Source organism: Hyaena hyaena, unplaced genomic scaffold (assembly GCF_003009895.1).
Source record: "Hyaena hyaena isolate Hyena2069 unplaced genomic scaffold, ASM300989v1 scaffold_575, whole genome shotgun sequence".
In the NCBI taxonomy this organism is placed as follows: domain Eukaryota; kingdom Metazoa; phylum Chordata; class Mammalia; order Carnivora; family Hyaenidae; genus Hyaena; species Hyaena hyaena.
Window position 1 is genome coordinate 1140600 of NW_024081206.1, and position 23690 is coordinate 1164289.

General features: G+C 46.5%; 1 protein-coding gene across 1 annotated transcript in view; it reads right to left on the reverse strand.

Moving 5' to 3' along the window:
• The window catches only part of EPHB1 (EPH receptor B1), a 144785-nt gene that overhangs the window by 79864 nt on the left and 41231 nt on the right, over positions 1 to 23690 (reverse strand). The window contains exons 4-7 of the mRNA XM_039256473.1: positions 19511 to 19635; positions 11771 to 11933; positions 4677 to 4785; positions 3779 to 3843 (exon numbers count right to left, since the gene is read on the reverse strand). Of these exons, the coding sequence (XP_039112404.1) occupies positions 3779 to 3843; positions 4677 to 4785; positions 11771 to 11933; positions 19511 to 19635 (462 nt within the window). The remainder of the gene's footprint in view (positions 1 to 3778; positions 3844 to 4676; positions 4786 to 11770; positions 11934 to 19510; positions 19636 to 23690) is intronic.

Below are 23690 nucleotides of genomic sequence, written 5' to 3' on the forward strand. Positions count from 1 at the left end.
ACTTTTCTGATTCTCAACCCTACCCTGGCCTACCGGGATCATCCTATCCAGGCAATTTTTAGTCAGCCAGCAAGCACCTTCTGATATCTGGCTCACAGAAATCACGGGAACACACCACCTGTCTGCCTCTTCTGGGACACGGGAAACCCACAGTCCCACCCACCCATCCTTGAACATGAACCACAGGCTTCCAGGCCCCTTGTCCAAGCATCCAGCACCACGTCCAGTAGATTCTTTTCCCAACTCGCCTTTCCCAAATCCAACCTCCTCTTTACATGCTCATATGCTGTGCTCCATGCTTGGAGGAGGGCATAAACCAGTGCCCTAGAGAGCATGCTGTTTTCTCAAAGTGAACAGCTCTGCCATGTCTTCACAAGCTAGAAAAGGTATTCCATCTGCAAAGATTTCAGTTATTTCTCCTTCAGCCTTTCCATCAGCTTGAAAGGAGAGTCTGGGAGGGCAGAAACCTCCGGCCTCTCTATGAGACACCCTATTCCCTGCCCATGGGGAAGAGAGGAGGGACTGTCTTGGGCACTGATGAATACAGCTGGGGAGCTGCTGCAGGCTTTCTGTCACTCCTTGGACAGGAAGTCCTCAGAGCTGCAGCTGCTGGCCACACCCCACAGTGCTGTGCATGCATGTGGATGGTCCAGGTATAGTTATGTGCACACAGTCTTCCCAGACATAACTGATCTTTCTGTCTCCTGCAGTGGGACCCAGAGTGGGGACGAACAAACCACCAACCAGGACACTTGGAATCAGTCCTCACCCGATTTGCCCCTGCTCCACCAGGTACCCTGAGCCTCCTCAAGATGGTAAAAGCATGGGCTCTATAGCCAGACTTAACTGCCACATAGGAGCCGCGTGACCTGGGGAAGTCGCTTAATCTTCCTAGGTTAATGCCAATCTACTAAGCAGTTGCCAAGGTGAGATGAGTTGAAGTGAGCTACCAGAATAAAGCTCCCGATTTGTGCTAAAGAGAGGCCTTTCATAACTAAATACTCCTCCCCCTTCCCTGTCTTAGGCCAGACACGTTCTCCATCAGAGCCAGGAGTGTTCTCTTCTGCTGTAAGTGTGCTGAGCCTTCCCCCAGCTCTCCAGTCCTTCGGCTGTGATTCTCCAACAGTAATAGCTTAGGTCAGAGTGATGGATGTGCACGGGAGAAAAGCACTAATGCAGCTCAATGCATGAGACTATGAATTTAGGGAACCAGGTAGCAAAGAGGTGCCAGGTTTCAGGGACTAGATAAAAAGAACAGTTATGAATAGGGGAAAGGACACGTATAAGAGGTGAGCTGAATTAAAAAGAAGACAGACTTCTAAAGCAGCCAAGGGTCCTGGCTCTGGTCCACCCTGAGTGCTGGGGACAGCAACTGTGCAGCTTGTCAGCACTGTGTGCTTAGCTGTCCCCACTGGCTGCTGCAGGGCCACTATTGCTGCAGACTGTGTCCTGGTTCTCTGTGGAGCCTGGGAACTAGGGAAGCCTCCTTCTGTTGGTCTTAGAGGTGAGAGAGTCCCCCAAAAGGGCCCCTAAGTATTGTGGAAGAGAACTTGCGTGCATCCAGGTGCCATGTGCTGGGCCGGCAAAGCCTACCCCTCCAGAGCAGGATGGCCAGAAGTCAGGTGGAAGTGGCCCAAAAGGCACCAAGCTGCATCTGCATTTCATGCTTGGGGACCCTCAGTACCCTGACCGAAGAGTGGTGAGGCTTAGCTTGCCTAACTTTAAAGAGGGGGGTCCTTCTTAGGGCACCCTATTCTCACCTTAGGGCATCCAAAACGGCATTCCTCCTTTTGAACCTAGTTTTGCAGCCTCTGCATTCAGTCTGACATGGTCATCTCTAAATGTTTCATCAAAAGAGGTTACAGGATGCTAAATCTGAAATGGGCTTCACAATGGCTGTTTAAAAAAATTTTTTTTTAATGTTTTATTTATTTTTGAGAGAGAAAGAGAGATAGACAGACAGAGAATTAGTGGGGGAGGGGCAGAGACAGAGGGAGACAGAATTCAAAGCAGGCTCCAGGCTCTGAGCTGTTAGCACAGAGCCCGACACAGGGCTCCAACCCATGAAATGTGAGATCATGACCTGAGCCGAAGTTGGCTGTTTAACCAACCCAGCCACCCAGGTGCCCCCACAGTGGCTTTTAATATGGCAGAGAGTCAACCCAGAGCCGGTGGCTGGTGTGTCAGTATCAAAATCCAGAGGCAGAGGCAGAGAAGCAGGGAAATGGAGAAAGCCTTTCCAGTAATTCTGACGTGCCGTGGGCATCTTCATTTGAGAATTAGAGATAAATGGAAGTCTTTGTTTTTCATCTGGGGAAGTGAAGGCTCTGCCCAGAAGGGCAAATGCACAGGTCAAAATGGGTAAACACATCTGTAGATTTTGCAGTGAGGCACTGAGTCAGGACATAGGGAAAGAAAGAGAACATAGTAAGGTTTCTCTGAAAGCAGTTACAACTGGGTGAAATGGAGGCCCACAGCAGCCTGGACAGAGAAAGGAAGGGGAGTATATGGGATTCTGAGTGTTGTAGGAACTTTGCCGGTAGCCTTAGAAGGGACCACTCTCCCAATCCCCACCCCCCCACATTTGTGCTGCTGCTTGGAGGCTGCCCTGGTTCTCTGTGGGCAAGTCTCAGTGTCTCTGAGCCCACTCTGAGCTGTCACCTCCCTCCCAGCTATGATTGCCTGGGAATAGCAGCCAGCTACCAGGGGCCTGGTCCTCTACAAACCCTTGGCAGTTTCTTGGTCTTGGGTTGAAAGACTCCAGAGAACAAAGCCATATCTGCAGGGCGGCCTTTGTACAGTCCCAGTTAGCACTGGCTGTGCCGGAAGGCAAACGCCTCTGAGCTGCTGGGCGAAGGTCCTGGCCTCACTTTTCTGCCTTGGGTTTAGAGAAGGGAGGAGTTTGGTCCATGAAAAATTTTGCCCACTGAAGGCATGCTGAGTGTGTGTGTGTATGTGTGTGCGCGCGCGCGCGCGCGCACGACAGGGCACAGTGCAGAGTACTGGGATGGGTTTCTGGTGGGGCATCTGTGGAATTTAAAAGGAGTTCTTTAGCAAGACAACATGTCCCGAGGATCAAAGTTTTCTGGAGGTAGAGAGGTGGCCTAAGTGACCTTTTTTAAGATTCTGCAATGTTGCAATTACACAGATAAAAGAATAGTTTTGGCTAGGACTTTACACTGTACATTGGTAAGGAGAAATTTTAGTTATAAAAATACTACGTATACATTGTTTTAAAAAAAAGAGATGGGTACGATAATGAGTGAGAAAAACTTTCAAAGGCACTGTTTAAAAGAAAACACTTGGGAGATATCCCAACACTCTGGCCTCTTGGGCTCTGCTATCTTTTTAATTCCCTACATTCATGTTCTCTGGCTTATCTGTGAATTTGGTTAACACATTCCCCAGCCGCTCAATTGGATAAGATAAGGCAGAAGATGTTAATAGAGAACCCTCCATCTTTTCCCACTGAGTCTGATTTCAGGATTCATTGACTTGCTAAACCCAATCTTCACCCCCCCCCCAACATTCTGTGTCCTATACGGGCTTATCAATGTGGAAGATAATCTACCCACCAGATGTCCAATGAGTGCCCACAGTGGGCAGAGTGCAGATGGGGCGGGCAGCCTGTGGCCCTGGAGACCTGCAGAGAGAGGACGCTTCTGGGGCACTGGGGACCGGAAGGGGGCTTGTCGTTGGGACTGGCTGGTCTGGCTGTCAGGAGCACTCGAAGCACTCACCTGCTCTACCAGGCAGCGGGCATGTGCTTTCTACTCACCTCTGCCAGTGCTGTAATGCTGCAGCTTATCGCTGTACACAGCCTCTTTGCTGTAAGCCCGTTTCCTGTGGATGCGAGGAAGAGGAGCCCTTTTAGGTGGAGTGCACCCCCACTGCTCTGCTCCAGGAGCATCCCCCCACCCCAGTTCCTTTGTCTCAATGGGGGCTCTCTTGGCCATCTCCTGGGACTGGGAACTGGGCTGCTCCCACTTTAACATTTAGCTCCTATCCTGCGTCCTGGCCTGACCACCTCCATGGGCAGCTGGGTCTGCTTTCAAGTCAAGGTTCTTCAGAGACCAGGCAGGGCCGTGGGTCCCCGTCAGAGCCTGGGGAGAGGTTCTCAGGACACCCATCAATATGCGGGCTGTACCGCGGACCTGCTCTGGAAAAGCAAACCACAGTGCTTTCCGCAGCAGAATCTGAGCTAAACCCCAAAGGCAGTAGCAACAGTATTAAAAAGTCGCCAGGTCTCAGGGCCCGCCCTTGTGCAGAACTTGGAGTTCCTGTTTTCCTCCTCAGCTCCCCTCCTGCCTGCCCACCTTGTGCCCTCTGCTGAAGGCCTTGGCTCTCTGACCCCAGGATGGGCTGTGGTACACGGTGTGATGCTAACCACCACTCTGATGGTGAGGAGGACTCAAAGAAGGTTTGAAGATGGATGCTGTTTACCCATCACCTTGCCCAGTGCTTATGGAGGATTTTATCCCAGGACAGAGAAAACAAAACATCTGGCAAATTCTAGGCTGCCTGTAGATTGAGATGGGAGGAGGACCATGAGCTTGACAGCATGGCTGTGTATGGTCAGGCCCCATACAGTCTGCGTGGCCTGGGAGGGGCCTGCATGCAGAAAGGGGCCTCCTGGGTCCAAGGTGAGCAGGTGGGAGTGGAAGTAGAGGGCCTACCTGCTGCAGACGATGGAGATGGCCACCAGCGACACCACGAATACAACCCCGGCTGCTGCTGAGCCAGCAATCAGTGGCAGCTGCTCCCTCAGCTCGGATTTGTAGTCATCTAGGTGAAAAAGGGGCATTAGAGTCCTTCCTGTGTGCTCTTTGCATACAGCTGGGACTCAATGCATGACGCTAAAGACATTATAAATATATATGTGTGTGTGTATGTATATACGTATGTATGTATGTATATGGAGACACCAAGTTCCGTGCTTCAGAGCTGGAAGACCAACTAAAACTAAAAATGATCTTCCTAGTGACAAATAAGAACAACTAAAAGCAAATGACAGTAACAATACAAACAAAACAGCAGTGACAGAGAGAAGCTCAGAATTAAATGCTGATGACATGAGTCCCCACAGCAGAGGTGACGCCAATCTACATCCCCTTGTTGGGAAGGTCTCTCAAACGACGGTCAGTCATGCTAGGGATAAGTCTAAGGGAAAGAAGAAAAACCACTGCTGAAGGACCTTTGAAAACACACAGGTGTTGAAACACAGCACAGCATACAGATTCTCTGAGCAGATATTTAAAGGACATCGGCAACTGGGCAGCAGGTGCTACACCAGGAGCTGTGGAGGATGAAGACACACCGGAGAAGTGGCCTGGCGCTCCAAAGTTCCCACTCAAGAAGAACAGCATCAAGGCTTCCGCCGAGGTTAGAACCGTGCTATATTACACAGGTGAAAAGGAAGCCCCTGAGTCACAGAGGTGAACAGAGCTCCTCTAAACCCTGGCTTTACCACATGTGAGCTCTGTGATCTTGGACAAAGTCTTTAGTCTCTTTGACCCTCAGATTCCTTTCTGCTAAAATAAGTAATAATAAATCAAATTATGTGAGGCACCTTTTGCAATGTCTGTATGATCATGGGTGCCCCAAATCCTAATACTCTTTTCCTTAATCCATAGAAAACACTTGGCCTAGCTGGCTATTATTATTATTATTATTATTGTGGTTATTTCCTCACTTGGCATCAAGGAGTGAGGCATATGGAGATCAAGCTTGTAATATGTTCTATTACAACTAGGGTTGCCAGACACACTATTTAAAAGGCTGACCAGTTAAATTTGAATTTCAGATGTACAATAAATAATGTTTTAGTATAAGTATACCCAAACATTGCATGGGAGATACTTAGACTAAAGTATTGTTGGTTCTTTATCTGAAATTCAAGTTTATCCAGCTGTTCTGTATTTTACTTGGTAACCCTAATGACAATAGCCCTTGAAGTGAAGTTCTCCATGTCCTGCATCAGAATCACCTGAGCCTGATAATTAACCATGACTTTTTTTTTCTGGGTTCCTCCTGAGATCTGCTGAATCAGAATCTTTGAGTGACGAGCAGACTATCTCCATATTTACCAAATGTTCCAGGCGATTCTCATGTTCCCCAAAGTTTAGGAATCACCGTTCAACTCTGTGGGGGGAGAAAGAGACTTCCAAAGATAAGGATATTGTTCTCAAGGCCACCCTATAGACATACATTTTATTTTTTTATTTTTTTATTTTATTTTATTTTTTTTACAAATAGTTTATTGTCAAATTAGTTTCTACATAACACTCAGTGCTCATCCCCAAAGTGCCCTCCTCCATGCCCATCCTCCCCTCCCCCCCACATCCATCAGTCCTCAGTTTTTGTCAGCATTCAAGAGTCTCTCATGGTTTGCCTCTCTCCCTTTCCCCCACCATTTCCCCCCTTCTTCTCCTGCTTGTTCCTCCGTCAAGTTCCTCCTAATCCTCCTATACGTGCAAACATATGATATTTGTCCTTCTCTGCCTGACTTATTTCGCTCAGCATAACACCCTCAAGGTCCATCCATGTTGCTACACATGGCCAGATTTCATTGTTTCTCATTGCCTAGTAGTATTCCATGGTATAGATAAACCACATCTTCTTGATCCATTCATCTGTTGATGGACACTTAGGCTCTTTCCATGTTTTAGCTATTGTGGAGAGTGCTGCTATGAACATTGGGGTACATGTGCTCCTATGCCTCAGCGTTTCTGTATCCCTTGGGTAAATTCCTAGCAGTGCTATTGCTGGGTCATAAGGGAGTTCTATTGTTAGTTTCCTGAGGAACCTCCACACTGTTTTCCAGAGGGGCTGCACCAGTTTACATTCCCACCAACAGTGCAGGAGGGTGCCCGTTTCTCCACATCCTCGCCAGCATCTAGAGTTCTCTGATTTGCTCATTTTAGCCACTCTGACTGGCGTGAGGTGGTATCTCAGTGTGGTTTTGATTTGTATTTCCCTGATGAGGAGGGATGCTGAGCATCGTTTCATGTGTCTGTTGGCCATCTGGATGTCCTCTTTGGAGAAGTGTCTGTTCATGTCTTCTGCCCATTTCTTCACTGGGTTGTTTGTTTTTCGGGCGTGGAGTTTGGTGAGTTCCTTATAGATTCTGGATATTAACCCTTTATCTGAAATGTCATTTGCAACTATCTTTTCCCATTCCGTTGGTTGCCTATTAATTTTCTGGGTTGTTTCCTTGGCTGTGCAGAAGCTTTTAATCTTGATGAGGTCCCAACAGTTTATTTTTGCTCTCGATTCCCTTGCTTTTGGGGATGTGTCAAGTAAGAAGTTGCTGCGGTGGAGGTCAAGGAGGTTGTTTCCTGCTTTCTCCTCTAGGGTGTTGATAGTTTCCTGTCTCACGTTCAGGTCCTTTATCCATTTTGAGTTTATTTTTGTGCATGGTGTGAGAAAATGATCTAGTTTCATTCTTCTGCATGTTGCTGTCCAGTTCTCCCAACACCATCTGTTAAAAAGGCTGTCTTTTTTCCATTGGATATTCTTTCCTGCTTTGTCAAAGATCAGTTGGCTGTATATTTTTGGGTCCACTTCTGAGTTCTCAATTCTGTTCCATTGGTCTATGTGTCTGTTTTTGTGCCAATACCATACTGTCTTGAGGATGACAGCTTTGTAGTAGAGGCTGAAGTCTGGGATGGTGATCCCTCCCGTTTTGGTTTTATTTTTCAGTATTACTTTGGCTATTCGGGGTCTTCTGTGGTTCCATACAAATTTTTGGATAGTTTGTTCTAGTTTTGAGAAGTATGCTGGTGCAATTTTGATTGGAATTGCATTGAATGTGTAGAGTGCTTTAGGTAGTAATGACATCTTAACTATATTTATTCTTCCTATCCATGAGCATGGAATGTTTTTCCATTTCTTTGTGTCTTCTTCAATTTCCTTCATAAGTTTTCTATAGTTTTCATCATACAGATCTCTTGTATCCTTGGTTAGGTTTATTCCGAGGTATTTTATGGTTTTTTGTGCAATTGTGAATGGGATCAGTTTCTTGATTTCTCTTTCTGTTGCTTCATTATTGGTGTATAAAAATGCAACCGATTTCTGTACGTTGATTTTGTACCCTGCAACTTGGCTGAATTCTTGGATCAGTTCTAGTAGGCTTCTGGTGGAGTCTGTCGGGTTTTCTATGTAGAGTATCATGTCATCTGCGAAGAGTGAAAGTTTGACTTCCTCTATGCCAATTCTGATGCCTTTGATTTCCTTTTGTTGTCTGATGGCTGATGCTAGGACTTCCAGCACTATGTTAAACAACAGTGGTGAGAGTGGACATCCCTGTCGTGTTCCTGATCTCAGGGGGAAAGCTCTCAGTTTTTCCCCATTGAGGATGATGTTCACTGAAGGCTTCTCATAGATGGCTTTGATGATGTTTAAGTAGGTTCCTTCTATCCCAACTTTCTCGAGAGTCTTTATTAAGAAGGGATGCTGTATTTTGTCAAATGCTTTTTCTGCATCTATTGACAGGATCATATGGTTTTTATCTTTTCTTTTATTGATATGATGGATCACATTGATTGATTTGCGAATGTTGAACCAGCCCTGTAACCCAGGAATGAATCCCACTTGATCTTGGTGGATGATTCTTTTGATATGCTGCTGGATTCGATTTGCAAGGATCTTGTTGAGAATTTTTGCATCCGTATTCATCAAGGATATTGGCCTATAGTTCTCTTTTTTTGTTGGATCTCTGTCTGGCTTGGGAATCAGAGTGATGCTGGCTTCATAAAATGATTCCGGGAGTTTTCCTTCGACTTCTATTTTTTGGAATAGCTTGAGAAGAATTGGGATTAATTCTGTTTTAAATGTCTGGTAGAATTCCCCAGGGAAACCATCAGGTCCAGGGCTCTTATTTGTTTGGAGATTTTTGATCACTGATTCGATTTCTTCACTCGTTATGGGTCTGTTCAGGTTTTCTATTTCTTCCCGTGTGAATTTTGGTAGTGAGTGTGTGTTTAGGAATTTGTCCATATCTTCTAAGTTGTCCAATTTGTTGGCATATAATTTTTCATAGTATTCCCTGATAATTGCTTGTATTTCTGAGGGGTTGGTTGTAATAAGTCCATTTTCATTCATAATTTTGTCTATTTGGGTGCTCTCTCTTTTCTTTTTGATAAGCCTGGCTAGAGGTTTGTCAATTTTGTTTACTTTTTCAAAAAACCAACTCTTGGTTTCATTGATCTGTTCAATTGTTTCTTTGGTCTCTATGTTGTTTATTTCTGCTCTAATTTTTACTATTTCTCTTCTTCTACTGGGTTTAGGGCGTTCTTGTTGCTCTGCCTCTAGCTCCTTTAGGTGAGCTTAGACATACATTTTAAAGACTGAAAGCAGAGTTTCAGTTTCTCTCAGCTTTCAGCTGAGAACTTTCTATAACATGTGTTTTTAAAAAAAATTGGGGGCAGAGAGGGGTGCCTGGGTGGCTCAGTCAGTTGAGCATCCAACCCTTGGTTTCAGCTCAGGTCTTGATCTCACGGGTTGGGAGTTTGAGACCCACACTGGGCTCTGCACTGACTGTGGAGCCCACTTGGGATTCTCTTTCTCTGCCCACCCCCCCGCCCAAGTAAGTGATTAAACTTAAAAAAAATTTTTTTTTTGGCAAAAAATAAAACAAAACAAGGAACCAAAATGACTAGTCCATAAAAAACATCTTTATAACTTAAAAACTTCATAAAGCAATGTGACCTTCAGTCTTTAAAACTGATTTCTAGAGAGTGAGAGACTTCAAGAACCAACATCCTTATCTTTAGAAGTGTCTTCCTTCGCTCACAGAGTTGAAGGATGATTCTCAAACACCGGGGAGCATAAGAATCGCCTGGACTGTTTGATAAACATTCAGATATCCTGCTTTATGAACGGGTTAAAAAACGCATCTAAGTCAAAGGTTAGCACACTGTAGCTAATAGCAGCCCAGGACCATGGTTGCTCTGCCGTTAGGTGGAGGTCAAACCTGCCTAAAGCGTGGTCTTTGACCCTGGGTGGAATCCTATAGGCCCTCCCTGCTCCAATGACCCTATCACTGATCAACCTTCAGCCTCACCTTTGTGCTGAAGATGGCCTGAAGCCTCAGTGAACATAATTACTACCAATGTGCAAACCTCAGTCATTAAGATAAATACTCCTGAATTTGGCCATTTACCAAAACTCTCTTATATCTAGCCCCTCTTGGGTTTATAAAACTTAACTGCCAAATGTAAAAGGAATAGTCTTCTTGGGAGAAATTTGTTACTTCTTGATTTGTCTAGCAGAATTGCCAAGAGACCAGTGCTCAGAGCATTCTGAGTTTTGGGTTTTTAATCCTGTGTACTTCCTGCTGCCACAGTGCCCATAAATCTAGATGGTAAGTGAGGTGCAAAGAGGAGACAGAATCCTTAAGGAACAGGAGACAGCCGGCGTTCTTTTCATTCCGGCAGCATTATTAATCTGAATAAATTGGCTTGCTTTTCACCCCATCTCACCATCTTCAAAACATGAGCGAAGATTCACCTAAAAAGAACTCAAAACGAGCTGCAAACTCCAATCCTATAGAAGCCAGACAACTCACATTAAAGCATCCGGGTACAAATCACTGGGAAGGGGCAAGCACCCCACGGAGGCAGCCACCTCTCAGCTCAGGGGCACGGCCCTCCCCCTACAATGCCCACCAGCAATGGCTTCTTTGCAGTTTTTCACAATAAAATGCATATAATGGTTTGCATATGAAATCCTGTGATTTTAAATGTTTCTGGTGAATTTTCAAATTGTTAAAAATTATAATGTGAGTCAATATAAAACCTCAAGTCCTATTATGTGCCTAGTCAGAGAGTGCCAACCTAAAATAAAATGTTACGTAAGGGCAGATTGTTTTGGATATAATTTAAGTAATAAGCAAAAAATTAAAGGCTTTCAGTTGAGGGCATTGAGAAGAGACTGGTATTTGGAAAATGATAAGGCAACAGCTCACAAATGAATAAATAAAACAGATAGTGAGTAGATAAATGAAAGCATATGCCGTGGTAAACGGCTGGCTAAGAAAAAGAGTGAGGGAACACAGTCAGATACCCCATGCTCAGTGCTCAGGCTATAGGGAAATCAGGTTTTCATAACCATTTAAAAGCCTGGTTTCAGAGGACTGGAAGAGACTGTCACAGTGGGGAACTAACAAAGCCCAAAGATGGAAGTATGTTGGGTGACAGGCTTTCTGGCCTGGGGAATGGTTTAGAAGACAGCATCTGTGTGTTATCACTGGAGATATATGACGAGAATCACATGTGAGAGTGTTTCAAATAGGCTGAGACACTGGGCACATGGGACTGCTGCATCCCCAAATTTGCCCCTCCGTGTCCTTCCTGGAGACCTTATCTTGTGCACTTGGGTTGTGAGCTCAGCTCCCAGTCACCCAGAACGGAGGGGTGAAGTGGGAGTGAGTGCAAAACAACGGCAGCATCTGGTCCCTGGTCCTGAGGCAGGAGGGCACATGAGCCCTGAGGTGCGTGTGGGTCTCATGGCGGCACCTCTCTGCATGTGGTACAGAGACCCACTGAAGGCAAACCCCAGCGATGTTAGGAGAGAAACAGGCCAGACTTGAGAAGGGTGCCCTGCCTTGTGAATGATGCAAGAGCACATGCTCCCACGCCCTCCCCAAGGCAAAGCCTTCCAAGGGGATCACACTGGAATCCAGTGAGAGGCTGGCACTTGGCAGCTTCTCGGGGCCGCCTCCCCTCCCCCAAGTGCTGGCCCTGTACCACTGCACTGGCCTGCCTCTTACCATCCGTCAGCGTCTGGAAGCACATCTTGCCACTGAACTTGCCGTAGCCCGCCACCGTGCGGGCACGTACTTGCACCACGTACACCATGCCCGGCCGTAGGCCGTCAATCCGCGCCGTGTTCGTCTGGCTCCTGGCCATGGAGGAGTTGAACTCATTGTGTTCCTGAAAGAGAGTGAGGAGAACGGTCTGCGGTCTCCTCCTGGGGGCTGAGCCCCCACCTGCTCCACCCTAGAGCACACATCTTGGTCCTACACATCTGCTAGAAGCTGCCACAGGCCCCAGGCCCTCCCTCTGAATGGGGGACAGTCTGGCCTGGACCAAGGGAATGAATGAAGGATCAGCTCCGTGTCCTGAGGTGGCCATGCTCTAAAACGAAGGCTCTGAGCAAGTGGCTAGTATCTCAGGGCTAGGCTGGGGGGCTCATTGTCATCTTCTAGTTGTTCCTCATCCAGGGTTCAGTGCACATTCAGCTCTGCAAAATCCTGTCGTGTCTCTGATGTCAGTAGAAGCAAGCTGGGAAGCATCAGCCCTTTGTTGCACATTTTTTATTTTTTTAAGGTTTATTTATTTTGAGAGAGAGACAGAGAGAGAGATGGGGGGGGGGGACATGAGTGGGGGAAGGGCAGAGAGAGAGGGAGAGAGAGAATCCCAAGCAGGCTTCCCACTGTCAGCACAGAGCCTGGCACAGGGCTCAAACTCATGCACTGTGAGATCATGACCTAAGCTGAAATTGAAAGTCAGACACTTAATTGACTAAGGCACCCAGGTGCCCCCGTCCTTTGTCTCACTTCTGTTGAAGTCTTGTCTTTTCTCTCCTCACTCAGTATCTCCTCACCATGGCTATTCTAGATCACCCCTTAAGCTCCCACAAGTCCTAGTCCTTAGCGGAGTGATTTAGTGTCCACTCTGCTGCAGAGCCTGAGGCCATGCCAAGCCACCTCCCATACCTGCTTCTGTCTTCACTTTGGCCTGTGTCTGTGTCCCAACTTCCAGTTCCCTCTCCACCAGCATCAGGAGGACATGTCCCTTCTTCCTGGAGAACAGACCCTGTCCCTTCTCACATATTCAAGGGTCAGCCCTCCATCCCCATCACTCTCCCTGGCACCTTCTGCCCTGTCTTTTACAGTCTCTGTGTCTCTGTTATCTGCACATGAGTGTCCTCTGGTGCGCACAGATTTTGCTCCTTTTTCTCAGCCTTCTGACTCCCCTGCCCATGCCTGGTGCCCTTAAAGGATGCTTCCTCTCTTTACTGCTAAACTTTTTTTTTTTATTTCTGAGAGAGAGAGAGACAGCGTGAGCAGGGGAGGGGCAGAGAGAGGAGACACAGAATCTGAAATAGGCTCCAGGCTCTGAGCTAGCTGTCAGCACAGAGCCCGATGCAGGGCTCGAACCCACGAACTGTGAGATCATGACCTGAGCTGAAGTCGGACACTTAACCGACTGAGCCACCCAGGCGCCCCTCTTTACTGCTAATCTTATGTAATGTAACATTTGGTTTTTGCCTAGACTTTTGCAGCCTCTTATCTTTTATTCTAGCTACTCCCTCCACCAAATCCAAACTTCTTTTCTAACAGGGTGCCTGGGTGGCTCAGTCAGTTAGGCGTCTGATATTGGCTCAGGTCATGGTCTTAGAGTTAGTGAGTTCGAGCCTACGTGGGGGCTCTGTACTGACAGCATGGAGCTTGGAGCCTGCCTCAAGTTCTGTTTCTCCCTCTCTCTCTGCCCCTCCCCTGCTCATGCTCACATTTTCTCTCCCTCTCTCTCTCAAAAATAAAATAAAATAAAATAAAAAAATCTCTGACCTTCCCTAAAGTTATTATCAGATAAAAACAAAACTCCTAAATCTAGGTTTATTGGGTCTTCATTATGAAGCAATTCCAGTCTCTCACATCCCCCATATTGCCACCTCCCTGTCCCTCTAAAGGCCACACCCCCAGTCCCAGGGCCTTTGCTTAGGTGGTTTTCCCAGAGTCTAAAATGCCTCTCTTCAGTGCTCTTCTGCAACCTGCAGTTTCCTTATGCCTACATCTCTAATGCCCCTTCTTCCCATGGACTCTGTTCATTACTGTCCTTTATCTTTACACCCTCCTTTCAGCTCCCTCATTTACACCAGCCTGGCCTCTGATCATTTTCATGTGTGCATCATGGAGACTGTGGGTTATCTCCAAGTGTGCAGGAACAAAAGTTTCAAATCTGGGCCTGCCCCTGTCTATACCATCAGCCTCAGAGCGAAATGGGGACATTGGTGAAAATGAAGAGCTTAGGTCACTGAGAGGGAAGCCCCCAAGTCCCGTGTGCAGATCTAGGGTTCTGTGATGAGTTCTAGGCACAATGGTTTGAGGGGCATGGTGACAAATGAGGGGAGAGCTGATGGCAAGAGATGTGTAAGCCACATCCTCAGACAAGCAACAGAATTCTGGGGAGTTGGGCCAGAACAAAAGAATACAGTGCAATGATAAAAAAAAAACAAAAAACTGCCATTGTTTTAAAATATGCAAACATCTACCCTGCAAAGGCAGAAGTGACCTGTTGTGCATTCACTCAGTCATTTAGCCAGGCAGCCACATTTATGACATACTACCACGTTCTGGGGGCTACCTACACACAGCTGCAGGGACCAAGGCACGACCCCTCTCCTTGGGGACGCAAAAACTTGTAGGATGGACCAGAAAATACTCAGATACTGACAGCGGTGCTGACTGAGTGACTTGGCAGAAGGCCACTTAGGGGGTTGTGAGGAAAGAGCAGAGGGTCACCCAGCTCGGGCTGGTAAGGCGATCAGGAGGGTGACATTAGTTGAGTCACGAAAAAGGTGAAAGAAATCAGCCACATGGTCAAATGTGGAGAGTGAGAACTGAACAGAACACATGAAAGCAAGGCCCAAAGACATCAGAAGCCTGCAAGCAACTGGGCCTATCTGGAGTGTGGGGACACATTGGGGTGGGGACACATGCTTCGGAAGCACTTTTTAGAAACCACAGGCTAGAGGTCAGCTTGAATAGACAGTTGAAGGTTACATGCTCATCCTCATGAATGGGCTATCCACTGACCCCTGGGAGGGATTGCTATTTGATCTATTTAAAGAGAGGGAGGATCCCCTCACCCCCACCCCCAATCAGGGATCCACCAGAAAGAAGACTGCCCACTATAGAAGGGATATTAGCCAGAAGGTTGGTCATTACTGTCCTAACACACTGGAGATCCAAGACTTGACACTATAAAAATCATCTAATCACCTTGCAAATTAGGACAAAATCCCTTTGCTACAAAATCCGGGTAGCTGGATTCTCCGGTTTTACTGGAATCTGTGGAATTAGGCACTGCTTGAAAGAAGTGAAAGATTGACTACGTGGCTTTCTTACTGAAAACTGTCTTTAAGCATATTAGTATTTGGAATGTGAGGACAAAACATTAACCCATTATCGCTTTAGAGCCCACACATTCTTCAAGAAGTTCAGTGATTAAAATGAGTATTAATCCTTGTTTCCTTTCAAACCCATTAATCAAACTTCAGGCAAATGAGTGAGAGCAAAGAGCAAGGGCTTGCTTTGTTTGTTTGTTTGTTTCATGACTGATTCCGTAAGCATGTGAGAGGTCTGCCGTCCCCAACCTGTAGCCCAGGGCTGGCACCAAACTGCCGGGGTGCTAAAGGGTTCAGTGCTAAATGAATGAATAAACACCACACTTCAGACCAGTTATTGGAACCAATTGATTGAGCACAAGATATTGCCAAGGCCTGAAAGAGTTTCTAGGAGAAAATGATCCTAAAATTTGAAGGGTAGAAATTCCCAAGGCCTAAACCAGCCCATTCTGGCCCAGACAGTTATTATGAAGAGCAAGTGAGCGTCTAAGCGCTTAATCATGAAGACAGCTGAGAGCAGATGTAGATGCCCCTCCCATGGTTCGCCTACAAGCGCTGACACCAGGAGTGAAAAGTGCTACAAGACAGTAAACAAGAGAGGATGATAAATGGAAGCATATGAAAATGGGAAGGAGATGAACATGGAGAGGCTCTGGGAGTGTCATCAGCTCGATGGCATCAGAGGTCTCTATTAATGAGCTGTTGGAGGAGGCGAAAGCCTCATCGATTCTATTTATAGAGCTGAAATCGAAAGGTGTTCCAAGCATAAATCAAGAGGGCTGATGGGGGTGGAGGGGAGGGGAAGGGGGGAGATGGGCATGGAGGAGGGCACCTGTGGGGATGAACACTGGATATTATATGGAAACCAACTTGACAATAAACTATTTTAAAAAAAGAAAAAAAGGGGAAAAAAAAAAATAAGAGGGCGATGTGAGGTAGGAGGCCCAGGGTGAGTTTGCAGGGGTTGGAAAACTACAATCCATGGCTAGCTACCTGTTCTTGTAAACAAAGTCTTATTGGAACCCAATCATGTCCACCTTCTGATATATTGCCTACGGCTGTTTTTCTTCTACAAAGGCAAGTTGAGTAGTTGGGACAGAGACTAAATGGCCACAAACCTAAAATATTTCCTATCTTGTCCTTTATGGAAAAACTCTGTTGACTTCCTGGCTTAGAAGAAGTGGCACAGAACGGAGGAATGAGGGTTTTATTTCTTCGGGGTGAATCCAGGATATCTACTGGGCTGAGTTCTACTGTGTTTGCATTTTCTAAAGACCAGCATTTGCCAGCCTTGTGGAGCAGGTAGGCAGATCATTCTGCTTATAAGCATTTGGATTTAAAATTAAGATACACTCCCTTATTCCACAGGTCACATTAATTTTGAGATCCTCGGCATCAGCATGATTATTATCCAGTTCCTTACTGAACTCAGAAGGTTGTACCACTGAAATATAACAAAAACGTCCAGAGTTTTGATTCTTTGTGGTCATGGCTAAGTCACTTAACCTTTCTGCGACTTAGTTCCATCACTTACAAATTGGTTATATCTGGCTTTCAAGTATCTTTCTTTTCATTTCTTTTCAAGATCAGAGCTAATGTGTCTGTGAATATCTGGCACATAACAAGTACGCAATATATGATGATTTATGACCACTGTGGTTATTTCAAAATACCCTCACGGGGTAATGTCCTTTTCTTTATTTGTATTAGAAACGGTCCAGGCAATGTAACAGATCTTACAGTCAAGCACTTTATAAGTGAAGGAGACTGAATGGTCTAGTAACATAGTGAATGGTAACCAGTGCTTTGGCAAAGAACCTTCTGTGTTTCCAAGGAAAGCATTTTATCCTCTGGAGTGAGGACAATAATATGCTTCACTGAGGTGTGGAAGCTGCCTCAGGCACTGAGCTGCTGTGCATGTGTGTCTGTTAATAATTAGTATAAATTACGGAGAAGTAGGGACGTGGTCTGAAACGGGAGAATAAGCTTCCTTCATGGCATCAAGAGTTGAAGTTAATTACAGTGTTTCAAAAGAGAAGGTTTGCACGTAAAGGGAAAAGTAGCAGAGGAGCTTGGGTGTGGACTGGGGAACCAGGAGCCAGGGGATACAAGCAGGAGCCTGTCACAAAGCCCACACCTATGTTAGGGTGGGTGCCTTTGGCAGGGCAGATGAAGTGGGAGGCCAGTGGCTCCCATGTACGTAGCTGCTCTCCAGAACTGCCACTTGTGACAGTCTCAGTTCCTAGCTATGTGGTCGTGGGCAAGTTTTGTCCTATTTTGAACTACTTTGTGCACTGGCTTCTTTACCCATAGCAATGATACTAATATTTACCACACCGAGTAGTGAGGAGAAAAGTAGATAATGCTTATAAAGCTGCTGGCACCCAAGAGGAGCAGACTAGGGAGAAATTACTATTGTTTTTCTGAAGTGAGCTTATAAGGCTCAAGTTCAAGTGTGTGTGGGAAGGGGCACTGTTAGAGTCTTTCTGTGATTCTGACAATGCATCATATGCTGGCCACACATGACTCTATCAAACTCTTAAGTCAATTCTGATGATGAAATGAGACTGTATGGACAACTGGTCCAGAAAGATTGGTCTAAAACACTGTGGAAAGCCAACATTTACTTTATTAACTGATAAAAAATATCTAGCAAACAAAGGCTCCCAATTCAAAGCTGGTTGGATATAATGGTTGCTTATGAATTCAGATGGTTTAAATTATCCCCAATTCACTGAATTATCTGAATAAACTGTCTACAAAACCCAATATCCTCTAAATGGAATAGAACACTAGCTAATCCTCACCTTGTTTGCAAGTTTGGCCACCAGGCAGAAGGGTGTAGGTCCTCACAGAATGGACTGGTGATCCATCTGGCCCTCCACTTTTAGGGACATAAATTGCTATTATTTCACAAATGTGAAAAATGTGACCCAGAGTGGTTACATAATTTGACCACAGCTGCTCAGCTGGTTAGTTATGGAGGGCACTAGAAACTAGGGCGCTCCTTCCCCAGGCAGTCATGGGCCACTGTTCAACCCTGCCTTCATGCTGGATGACTGTGAGTCTCGGTCCCTGATCCTCCCTCCACTGACCCACTGGAGAGTTCTGCCAGGCTCATTTACATACTGACAGCTTCCAGATTGACTTCTCCGACCCGGCCTCTCTCCTGAGCTCCAGGCAAGGACATCTAGCTGCCTGCACTACTTGGCTACCTCAGAGGTCTTTTAGACATCAAGCTAAACTTCTGTCCCTTCCCTTGCCACAAACATGCTCTACCATAACAAGTCCCCTTTTAAGTCAATGGTGGCTGCATCCTTCTATTGGACACCCTCCCACATCTGAAGTCCAAACTGTTAGAAATGCCGTTGCTCTGTCGTTAGTTTATATATTTAGAATCTACTCTGCTTCGCCCGCCATCTCCTTCCATCCTGATCAAGCCACCATCACTGTTGTTCTAGTTGACTGTAATCTAGCAGGACTGTTTTTAGTGGAACAGCTGAATAGGCCTCTTAAAATGTTCATTTTCTGTCTCCTTCTGTTGGAAAGTAAGCTCTCTGAGGGCAGGAATCTTTGTTTGGATCATTAGTACATCCTGGAATAGTACTTGCCAAATAGCAGGCACTGAATAAATATTTGCTGAACCAAAAAATGAATCTGGTGTCTTTACGAATGATGTGTTGGGTCAGTGTTTTCCTGGGATTTTGCAAGTGCTGCAGTTTAACATGGTGGGAAGGAGGGCCTGCTTCCCCCACAGAGACCAAGGGGAGCAGCTCCACAAGGCACCACCTCCCTACTCCTGGTAGTAGCACCCTGCTGCAGGCCCCAGGAGCAGCTGCTACAGAGCAGTTAGTGGACAGCACACAAATTTCTATTAATTTCTATCTCATCCTTTAAAATTTCCATTTGCATGTCTTTAATTTCTATAAACATACTATTGCAGCAGTACATGCATATGACTTATAAATAAACAAACTTATATTGGAAGAACATGATCAAAAGCTTTAGAGGACACAAGTCTACAAAGCCCACAAAATCTTTGGGAAGTTCAGGGGACACCTGGATCTTTGCAGCATCTATATTAATATAGCAAGCATATGACTGGGAAAAATGGGATTGGTTCTGCCCATACAGGCCCAGTGAGCTGTTTAGACAGCAGGGTGGTAGGCTGGAAGATTCTCTTCTGAGTTGGCACAGGAAGAGTCTGGACTTTGGAGACTTTTGTCAAGGAAGACCTGACGAACTCTCCAAGGAGCCTCTGGCCTCCATCAGCAGATCCCTCCCTCCCTTATAACTTCCTCCAGTCCTCAGATGGTCACCATCCCCTGAACGGTAGCTGGCCCTGGGTCTCGCGAGCTTGGGGACAGAGCTGGCTCACCTTCTCATAGTACCGGATCTCATAATCCAGGATGATGCCATTCGGCTGCTCCGGCTGGGGCCACGACAAGGTGATGCTCCTCATGGTGGCACTGACCTGGTGCATGATGGGAACAGTGGAAGGGGCTGTGGAGAGAGGAAGAGACAGGGAAGATGAACAGATCCTCAAGTATATGAAACACATCGTCTTTCAGAGATAAATGAAGAGAGAAGTGTCTCTGGGTTTGAACCTATCCTTTCTTTCTTCCCAGCTGAGCTGATCTGCAGAACTTCCTCTGGGTTCTGCATAGTGAATGGAGGATGGATAAGAAAGGAGAGAAAAGGTGGTAATTTAGGACAGGAGGACCTAAATGTGTCAGGGCAGGGCTGGAATGGACAAGGTGTTTTCTGGGCAGGGAGGAGAAAGGCTTGACCACAAAGAGACGAGATGGTTGGAGGAATCACATGAAAGCACTGTGGCCTGGGGAAGCCACAGCCAGTTAGGGAGGGCATGACAACCAGTGGGACAGGAAGCACAATGGGATGTTTTTGAGCAGAAGGTTTTGAAGGAATCTCAGTCTTGCATTAATGGGCTAAACTCCTGTAGAGAAGAGAACCTGGAGGCAAGGGATGGTAATGAGAGGCTAGAACTGGTCAGTACAGAATTACTGCCATAGAAAGAACGTTCTAGCAAATGTCTCTTTCTGAAACTGCATGTAAGATTTTGCTGCATTTCAAAAGAAAGAGAGGGGGCAGCTCTCAAAAAGACACGAACACAGACTACCAACTGAGTTCATTCAGACTTCTGTCGGAGTTTTCCAAATGAGGACATTGGCAATAAAGAGCTCACAAATATAAATGAAGAAATGATATACAAACCAAACATTTGGAAACATGATAATAACTCCAAAATCTGTGAAGTGATTCCAAAATCTCTGTTAGGAAATAATATTATTTATTTCTCAATTCAACATTTTTCACACGGTGTAAATAAAATGAAAACAGTCTGGAAATAATAAATGAGGGCTGTCTTTCTAGAGAAGAGGCGGATAATGGATGAGGCTTCAGTCTGCGCTCTGCTTAGGGGCTGTTCCGTTTAGTTCTGGCACTTCTGCAGCGACGAAGGTCATTTCCTCATGTGAACTCCACTTTACAAGGGGTTCTCTGGGGGACTGTGGTGGGCTGACATTTACTATCCTCACTTTAAGTTAATTCCCCTCCAGAACACGGCTACCGGTCTGGGGATGGGGGATCACCATGCTCTCTACTCACTATGCTCTCAGTGAGTTCTCAGGGAGCTGGCCCCCAGGCCAGGGGAGGGGCTGCAGAGCACTTGTGAAGATGCCCACAGTCCAGGGAGCCATCAGAGAGCACAGTGTGAGAAGTGGTGTTAGGAGGGCTTAGAATCAGAGGCCCCGCAGGGTTCCCACTGGGGACCTTGGGGTGGCCCTGAAAAGGTGCCTCTCAGGGCTCCCACCCCTGGGAGCATAGCTGACTCTTGGCCCTGGCTGCTGCGCCCTGAAACCAGAACCACATCCATGCAGGGCCCCATGTCCCACGGGCTGCTTCCAGCCAATGACTGAAAGCAGTAAGGATACTTTGATAATCCCATTCCTGACTCCTCTGCTGGGCAGTTTTCACTCAAAGACTCCCCACTGGACCCACCAACGTCTCTTTGTACAGCGTGGCAGTCTAAGGGTCTCCTCACCTAATCCTCCTTACTACCCTCCCTCCTTCACTGTGATCTGATGGCTCTGCCGGCCTCCTCTGGCCTCCCCTACCACCTCCCCAGTCAATCTCTCACCTCCAATCCCATCTTGGCGTCTGCCTCATGGAGGGCCTGACTTAATGCAGTTCTGAATCCCCCTATCAAGTATTCTCTGCTGGGCCCCACTGCATCCCCAGGGACTGGCCGCTCACTACCTCTAGGAGCTGTGGCTTCATCCTTGGGTAGCTCTCACTGATTTGCATGTCTTCCTCTGCCTATCTGAAATTCGTATCCTTCTCACTGATCTCAGTTCCACCGACTGAAGTAACAGAGAATGTTCTCTTTTCCACCGAATGGCTTGTCAAATAGCTAAAGAAGCTAGTTAGGGCTCCCCCGAGTTTTTCCTGCTGAAAAGAACAGCCAGATCCTATGAACATTTCTCCCATGACATGCTGCCCCCTGAGGTGGCTCTTTTCCAAACGGGGCTCATGTTGTCTAAATCTCTCTTTAGTCATATGGCCCAGAGGTAAATCCAATTCTTTCACTGCTGTCTATGCAGCAAAGATTAGGGTGAAACTAGTATCTTCCACGATCTGTGTACCAGATATCAGTTAAGGTGACCATTAGCCTTTTTTTTGGGGGGGGGGGATCAAAAACATGTCCCTGCCATTTGATTCTGAAATCACTATCAAATATAACCTTTAGGTTTCCTCATGGTGTGTTCCTCAACTTTTGTTTGTAGTTTGTCAGTTTGACTACACGGGTTTATACATATGCTTTTACCTTTATGGAGTAACATTTGGCCTATTAATCTAGTAAGCTGAAATACTTTTTGATCCCAACTCAACCATCAACCACACCTTCTCTTCCTCCTAACTTAGCATCATGGCACAGGTCCGTTAATGAACGAATTAAACAAATGTTCACTGGGCCTTGGCCACGTGCCAGTCACCACTCTAGGTTCTAGAGGTCCTTAGTGAGTGAAATACAATCTTCTGCCCTCACAGAGTTTCTTCTCTAGTGGGGGAGGGGGGTGGTCAAAGGCCAGATGTGATCAATCACAAGGTATGTTAAAATATTAAGTACAACAAGAACAAATGAGCAGGGGGGAAGGGACACAGAATTGTCCAAACGGAGGAAGCTCTATGGGAGAAGCCTGCCATTCTAAATTATGAGGTCAGCAAGGCCTTGCTTGAGAAGTAGATGCAGCAGCACGGGGATGGAGGAGGGGAGAGGGCCATGTAGGCACCTGGGAAAAGAGCATTTGAGAAGGAAAGGCCAGGGTAAAGGTCTAAACTGGGAGCAGCCTGTTGTTTCAGAGGAATAGCTAAGAGCCGGTGGGACTAGAGCAGAGATGAGGCCACAGATGATGGCTTCTCCCCTGAGTGAGGAGAGCCATGGGAGGGGGGCAAACAGAGGAGTGACGTAATCTGACTTGCATGTTAACAGCATCGGGTGATGCTGAAAATAGAATGCAGGGGCCACACAAAAGCTGAAAGCCCCATCTTAACACTGTTGTCATAGTCCAGCTGCAAGACTGTGGTTACCTGGACCGGGTTCGGAGCAGTGGAGGTGGTGATAATGGGGGTGGTCAGATGCCGAAAAGATTTAGAACATCTCAATGGATGTGGGATGTGGAAGAAAGAGAAGAGCCAAGATGACTCCAAGGTTTTTGGCCTGAGCTGCTATCAGCTGAGATGTGGCAAGGCATCAGCAGGAGCGGTCAAAGTAGGCAAATGCATGTATAAGAGGTCCTTACTGGAGATGCCAGTGTAGATCCACTGGTCTGTCAGAGATACCAAGAGCAGCAGAACTAACAGAGATCATCACGAGAATCAGGAGAAGGGAATATATCATCTAAGGTTCAGGAGAGGAGGAAAAACAGCCAAGGGACTTGAGAAGGAAAGGCCAATGAGCTAGAAGGAAGCAGGGGAGTGTGAATACCTAGAAGTCAAGTGACAGTGAGTGTCTCTAGGAGGAGAGGATGTGTGGAGTGCTGCTGCTAAGTCACGTAAAAGGAAACCAGGAACTGAGCACAGAGTTAGCAACAGGCTGGATGGGTAAGTGGGGATGGCTCATGGCCAGCATTCCCAACCTTGCACGCACTGTGCAGAGCCCCAGAGAGGAGGAAGGTGGGGCAGTTTCTGGAGTCAGGGCAGGGGGGTGGATCCTGGTGGGCTCACCAACACAGATGGTCCAGGAAAACCTGCTTCCCACCCTACTACACTTACTGTGCAGCTCCAGCTGCCCTTTCGGGCTCACATGGAAACATGACTTCTATACTGCCAACCCTGTCAGCACCATATTGGTTTTTAGGATCCTCCTCTGCCCCAAGAGCTAAAACACCATGGATTAAAAATTGGAAAGATTAACCCTAATGACTTGACAATTTTGATGGATGTGGTTCTTTTTTTTTGCCTCTAATCCCTGGAAAACCATCGTTCAAGACTCAACATATTTGCCAAACATTGTGCCAGGCCCTTGCTCTAATCAC